This window comes from Epinephelus lanceolatus, chromosome 7 (assembly GCF_041903045.1).
Source record: "Epinephelus lanceolatus isolate andai-2023 chromosome 7, ASM4190304v1, whole genome shotgun sequence".
NCBI lineage: Eukaryota > Metazoa > Chordata > Actinopteri > Perciformes > Serranidae > Epinephelus > Epinephelus lanceolatus.
The window spans coordinates 6,875,434-6,882,498 of NC_135740.1; the positions used below are offsets into that span (position 1 = coordinate 6,875,434).

Sequence of the window (7,065 nt, forward strand, 5' to 3'; positions counted from 1 at the left end):
CTGTCTGACGCTGCTGCTCTCTTCTGCCATGGCAAATTGAGTAAACTCTCATTACGCCTTTGCGCGGCGCATTTAAGGGCGAGGAGAGGGGCTCATTTGATTGGTGTGATGTGTGTAAAACCCACTCCACGCATTCTCTCCTCCCTCTCTCCGACTTGCGCAGGTAGGAGGGACGGAGGTGGGAAAGAGGAGTAGCTGCGCCAGCGCGCACGGTGTGCCAAACTTGCAAAATCCGCCTGGCCACACCCAGTTGGCGAAGCGCAGGTGTGCTGCGCCTCCGCCTTGCCCGGTCTGCGAAACTAGAGGCCTTTATGTTAAAGGGATAGTTTGGATTCTTTAAAATGGGGTTGTATGAGATACTTACAGTCAGTGTATTACCTTCAATACAGGGCGGTTAGCTCGCCCCCAGTTTGGAGATGCAAGCTGTAGTGCAGACACAGAGGCTCAGAAATGTACTGCTGTGGAGAGCCGTTTGCAGCATAATATATTTTAGCCACCCAATAAAAGGGCCACCCAAAACAAAATATCAATGTGATGGTCACAGCCACACATGGTAATATTGTCCCAAGTCAAACTCTTTAAACTTATTAGTTTGTACTACACAGGTCAATTCAACTGACAGTCAGCCATACCTAAACTAGTAACATCACTCAGTTGGTTTGATTTAGAATCTGTGTATTTGATTTTAACAATACATTGTTCAGGTGAAGAGTGTAAGATTTAGACGGATTTGGTGGTGTCTCGTGATGAATTGTAGATTGCAACCAGCTAAAGCATCTGCTGATTAGGTATTCTTCAGTGTTTATTGTTCAGGAGGTTTTTATCAGGAGCTGAATTATCCACAGAGGTCTCTTCTGGACCAGGACCATGGACCAGGCAATTAATTCACAATAAAGCAGTTTCACATTACAAATCAGCGCATCTCCGACGCTGTTCAGCATCTTGGGAACTGGTGGCTAACCCATAACATGCTCACCTTTTGAACCAGACGTTCCAGAACCAGAGTTTTTTACTGTTTGACAAATTATCCGCAAGGGACCGATATGCACACGCGAAAATGCAAATGGCCCTATGTGGAGCCAGTGTTTGGTTTGTCATTTCTGGGCTAATGTAGAAACACAGTGGTGCAACATGGTGATCTCCATGAACAAAGACCCTCCCCATATGTAGATATGAACGGCTCATTCTAAGGTAACAAAAACACAACAACACTTATTTTCAGGTCATTATACACTATAGAGAACATAGAATATTGTATTTCCTCCAATATTTCCCCCTAATCCTACACACAAAAACTTTACATCATGGTGCCAACTCATTGGACCAAACCATGTGCTGCCATGTCATGGGGGGGTTTAGTTAATTTTGCCTTGTAATTAGTTGTAGTTGGCATTCACCTTGGTGAATGCCACCCCTAGTGTGTTATTTGGTTTGGTCAATTCTTGAATTCAATTCTTCTTGGGTTTGTTGCCTATTTTTGGGTAAATAAAAGCTCAGGTTTTTGTCTGCAGCTCCTGTGTCCTCATTCCCTCACCGCTTGCTCCCTAACAATCAGTGTCATTGGAGGCTATATTGAGAATATTTTCACCACTTTACCATGCTGTCAGATAGACCCCTGGCACAACATTTCCCCATCTATAGAACTTCTGTATTCCTACACATAAGCGCAAGTGTGCACTACACCACAGATCATCTGTTTGGGTCAGTCTTTCAGCAGTTTATGGAAGAGCCAACATACAAAATCAAAAAAGTGTGATTTTGACAAAATGCTGCTCAGTGTGGAAACAGGAAGATACCTTCATGAACCAGAGTATAGAAAAGAAGATTTTTGCCGAGGGACAGAGAGAGAGATGTATAGGAAATTATACAGCTGAGAAAATGTAGTGCCAAAGGACAGGGCTGTCTGACGGCAAGGTAAAGTCATGAAAATGTACTCAATATAGCATCCACTTAAATTGATGTTGATTTTTTTTCAGTTAAGGATTTTTTTTAAAGTGACTAAAATATGTTTTGCTGTTCCCCCTTCCACAGCAATACATTGCTTAGCTTCCATGTGGGGTACTCCTGTCTTCATCTCCAAATTGAGAGCATATGCACTGACTACTGTATATACTATATATTCATATATCCCTTTAAGCTAGGCTGATCACGTCCTGACTCCTGCTCTGTACTTATATATCCACTGATATTAATGTTTTCATCTCACTCTCAGGAAAAAGACAAATAAATGTATTTCTCAAAATACTGAACTATTCTTTATAAGGCCCTGTTGTCATGAATAAAGGCACAGATGCAGAAAACTGAACACTGCCTTCTGTAGTGAACTGACAGTCATGTTGTAATGGAGTGTACTCTGAGCAGCGTCTCCCAGAAGTGACATTCTTGTCTGAAAGGTGCACAGTTACACAGTGTGAAGATAGAGTTGCCTAAATGTGCTGCCAAGGGAACATCATCCTTTTCAGGTTGATTTTGGGTCTCTGGAGACTGTCAAATCCCTGTCAGTGTGATTTTAAATGTGTTATGATGTGAAGTGAACATTATCATAAAGGACAAAGATTCAAATTTTACCAAACAATTGTAGCCAATAATTTTACTTCACCACACAGTTTATGTTGCAGCTACATGCATACCTCCACAGAAAACCAACTGAGGGAACTGCAGTGACTCTAGCTTTTGGTTTAGTATGGGAGGAATTCTGGCTGAACTGGGCGGTCTTATGGGAGTTCTGTGATGTTGAAAGTAGATGGAACTTCAGAATATAGGTTTGTGTCCTCCAGGATTTCACAACCTGTGATCTATTCATAATAGATTTCCTGTTTAGTGTACCCACAAGCAGAGACTCTGTAAAACTGTAAAGATTTGCTGACTGAATAACATCATAGTTTTACAACGTATGGTTACACTGTAACCTTGGTTCTCTGAGTGAACGGGGTATGATCCCCCTGCTTGTCAGGGTACGTGGATAACTCTTTAAGACACACCAGCTTGCCTGGCCACGCCCCATTGCATAGCTATAAAGCGCCTGCGCTGGCGTGTAATCACTGATAGTTTTGATCGAAACGTGTCTCCGAGCGGCCTAAGGATTGGAGAGATAGTCTCTTCACTCAGAGAACCAAGGTTACAGTGTAACCATACGTTCTCTATCGTCTTGAGACTATCTTTCCACTCAGTTACATATTCCACATGTACGGGGTAGATCTTTAAGACACCCCGTGAGGAGACGGTGCAGCCCACAATCCCACGCCACAGCGTGCAACAATCGAACTATTTACAAATGTATACTATATACAACTCACAGGAGTAGGCCCCGCAAGGCGCTAGGGCCCCCCATGGAAGGGAAAGGCTGCCCAGGAAGCCTGCAAGACGCAAGGCTAACCCAAGGGGGACAGGTAGGGGCCCCGCAAGACGCAAAGGCCATCCTGTTCACGGAGCAGCCGCTCAATCAGCCCGCAAGACACAAGGCTGAGGGGGAGACAAAAATGTCTACAGTCGGGCCACGCCCAGCACCCGCTCCCCAAACGAGGGGCTGGCGGCCATGTTCAAACGCTAGAACCTGGTAAAGGTCGACTGGGATGACCATGTGGTGGCGGAGCATATGGAAGCAAGGGAGGCCCCCCACCACAAGGCCCATGAGGCAGCCACACTCCGAGTGGAATGTGCCCGGATCCCTGATGGAACAGGCACACCCGACAGTACATAAGCCTGCCAAATAGTGTCTACGATCCAGTGTGACAGCCTGGACTTCGACAAAGGCCTGCCTAAACACCCAGCGTCATAAAACACAAAAAGCTGGTCGGACCTCCGGACAGCCTGAGTGCGCCGAATGTACTCTGTCAAGGCCCTGACCGGGCACAGAGCAGACTGGCCCTGCTCAACCTCCTCGCCAGCACTAGGAGAGGAGAGAGACTTAAGCTCGACTGACTGAGACAGATGGAACTCAGTAAGGACCTTAGACAGGAAGGCTGGGTTGGGGCGGAGAACCACACTCGAGCCATCCGGGGAGAACCGACAACAGTTACCATGCACCGACAAGGCATGGACTTTACTCACTCTTCTCGCCGAAGTGACGGCGAGCAGGAAGGCGGTTTTCATGGAGAGCCACTTCAAATCAGCACCCCCAAGGGATTCAAAGGGGGAATGCTTTAGGGCCCCAAGGACGACATCCAAGTCCCAAGGGGGAACTACCGGACCAGTGGTATGCACCGTGAGTCGCTGGGCCCCCCGAAGGAACCGGAAAATGAGGACATAGTCCTCCGCACTCAGTGCAAACTCGTCGATACGCACTGCCTTGATTGCTGTCACCAACCCTCGCAGTGTTACAGCAGCTTTCTGTGCCTCAAGCTGGGACTGCAAGAACCGCAGGATCTCCTGAGCCGGAGCCAAGTAGGGGTCCACCTGCTGAGACTCACACCAGTTGGTAAACACCTGCCAACGGTGCGAATAAGCAGCCCTCATGGATGGTGCCCGGGCATGCTGCATTGTCGCCACCACAGGCTCTGGCAATCCTAAGGCCAGGAGCCTTTCCCTCTCAGGGGCCAAGCCACCAGCCTGAGCCCCGCTGGAAAGGGGTGGAACAGGGCTCCGTTCACCTGGGAGAGCAGGTCCCTCCGGTGCGGGAGCTCCCATGGCGGCCCGTCCAGCAGAGGCAGAATCGCCGAGAACCACAGCATGTGGGGCCACATAGGTGCCACCAATATAAGCCGCACCTGCTCCACCAGAACTCTTCGGAGAAGAGGGTGGAGAAGAGTGAAGGGAGGAAAGGCGTAGAGCAGAACCCGGGGCCATGGATGAGCCAGAGCATCCCACCCTAAGGGGGGATAGTCGTTCCTCAGGGAGAAGAAGAGCGGGCAATGTGTCGACTCCCTGGACGCCCAGGCCCCCCTGCCTGTTGATGTAAGCGGCCGTCACTGTGCTGTCGGTGCGGACAATGATGTGATGACCTCTCACCCTCAGCAGGAAATGATGCAGAGTGAGGAGAACTGCCCTCACCTCTAGGACATTTATGTGCTGACACAGCCACCGGCCGGTCCAGACACCGTTGATGCCGCGGCCTTCGTGTACTGCGTCCCACCCCGAGGAGGATGCGTCCGTGTACACCAGCTGGCGATAGACCACTGGACCCAGACCCCGGCCTACCGCAATGTTTGCTGGGACCTTCCACCACTGGAGGGCCCTGTGGAGCCTCCGAGAGACTACCACTTTGGTCTTGTGGGACCTCTGACAGACCCAAGCCCAGCAGGCATCTCTGTAACCAGCAGGCATCTCTGTACAGGCCACATGTGCAAGAGGGCGAGGGGGACCACCTGCACCGTGGCTGCCATTAAGCCCATGAGGCGAAGGCAGAGTCCCCAGTTGACCCGAGCATGCAACTGGAAAAGGGCAAGGCAAGTTCTGAGAGCCGGCTGCCTCTCCAGGGTCAACGTAACTGTCGCCCTCCTCGAGTCCAGGACCATCCCCAGGAAGGTCATCACCTGGGAAGGCTGGAGCCTGCTCTTCTTGTAGTTCAGGCGCAGACCTAGGCGCTGAACGTGCTCCAACAGCAGGGCTACGTGGTGGTGGCACTGCTCCTCTGAGACTGCACAGACCAGCCAGTCGTCGAGGTAATTTAGGATCCTGATTCCTCTCTGCCTCAGGGGGGAGAGGGCCGCATCCATACAGCGACTGAAGGTTCGGGGTGCCAGAGAAATACCGAATGGCAGCATCTGAAACTCGTACACCCTGCCTGCGAAACCGAAGCACAGGAACCGCCAGTGACCCCTCCAGATGGGTATCTGGAAATACGCATCCTTGAGGTCTATGGTGGCAAACCAGTCCTCTGCCGTGACCGCCTGTCTCACCCTGGGGACTGTCAGGAACCGGTATCGCAGGGGCTGGAGATACCTGTTGAGCCCCCTGAGGTCCAGAATCGGGCAAAGTCCCCCGTCCTTCTTTGGGGTCAGGAAGTAGCGGGAGAAAAACCCGACCTGGTGATCCCCAGAGGCCACCTCCCTTATAGCCGCCTTCTCCAGGAGGGTGGACAGCTCCGCCTCCAAAACTAGTCTCCGTTGAGGATCGCTCACCGTTGTAAAGGTGGGTTTCCTTGTTACAGGTGGCCGGCATGATAACTGGATACGGTATCCATGGGTCATGGTTGAGACCACCCATGGGTCCGCTCCCAGGGCCAACCAGGCCGTCTCGTGAGAGGCAGGCGGAGGAGACAGGTTGGCCAGGGCCTGGTAATTGTCAGGAGGGCGGGGGGCGCTTGGAGGACCCCATGGCTGTAGCAGGTGGTCCTCTCCTTCTGCCCTGTCGGCGGTACCTACCCCGCCAGGAAGCCTCCAACTTGAGTCTGAGATCTCCTAGACCCCATGTCGAGGCCTCTGGAGTTGGTGCAGGCTGAGACCAAGACGGCCTTGACCACCTAGAGCCCGTGACATGCCTGGCAAAGCCCCCTGAGACCTCCTTCACACAGCGATGGCTCTCCTGTGCCTGCTGCACCAAGGCGGTAGCATGAGGCCCAAACATAGCAGTGGGTTCCAACGGCACTTTAAGCAGGCAATCTCTATCCCCCTGCTGTAGCTGGGATTGAGACAGCCACAAGTGGCGCCTAACCACCCAGAAGGAAGCCAAGGCACTGCCTGCTGCCCCAGCCTGCTCCTTCATCACCGAGGAAAGACATGAGGAGGCCGTCTGCAGCTCCTCACCTACACTGGTGTCATCCTGAACCTGACGAGACAAGTCGCGGAGGTAAAGGGACAGAATAGCCCCGGTATTGGCCAGCCAAGTCTGCACCGCCATAGCCTTATGTAGCTTAGCTAGCAGACTATTCATAACCCTGCAGTTCTTGCCGGAGCTCGTCCTCCCTGCCTAACTCTGAAGGTGGGGGAAGGAAGGAGCTAAGCGGAGTTCGGACCACCATAGGCTGAAGAGGAGGCAGTGGAGCCTGCCAGGCTCCTGAACACTCCCTTCCCTCCAAGGCTGCAGCCATTCTCCCAGTTTTCTGCCTGGGCCCTTCAGAAATCTGGGAGCCTGCACACTTTGCAACAAAAAGGCGACAACGAGCCTCCCTAGTACGTGCAGGCAAAA

General features: G+C 51.5%; 1 protein-coding gene across 1 annotated transcript; it reads right to left on the reverse strand.

Annotated features, from left to right (window-relative positions):
• Nucleotides 1-3,442: 3,442 nt before the first annotated feature.
• LOC144463846 (uncharacterized) lies at nucleotides 3,443-6,777 on the reverse strand. The gene is made up of 4 exons (XM_078169612.1): nucleotides 6,439-6,777; nucleotides 5,227-6,338; nucleotides 3,800-5,173; nucleotides 3,443-3,668 (listed from the first exon to the last, which is right to left on the reverse strand). The coding sequence occupies exons 1-4, from the start codon at nucleotides 6,775-6,777 to the stop codon at nucleotides 3,443-3,445; spliced, it is 3,051 nt and encodes a 1,016-aa protein (XP_078025738.1).
• Nucleotides 6,778-7,065: the final 288 nt, after the last annotated feature.

Coding starts and splice junctions, on each gene's coding strand:
- LOC144463846 (XM_078169612.1), bottom strand. CDS start 6,777: ATGGCGGTGCAGACTTGGCTGGCCAATACCGGGGCTATTCTGTCCCTT. Junction 6,339..6,438: donor GCCATCGCTGTGTGAAGGAG/GTCTCAGGGGGC, acceptor CATGGGGTCTAG/GAGATCTCAGACTCAAGTTG. Junction 5,174..5,226: donor GAGATGCCTGCTGGGCTTGG/GTCTGTCAGAGG, acceptor GAGGCTCCACAG/GGCCCTCCAGTGGTGGAAGG.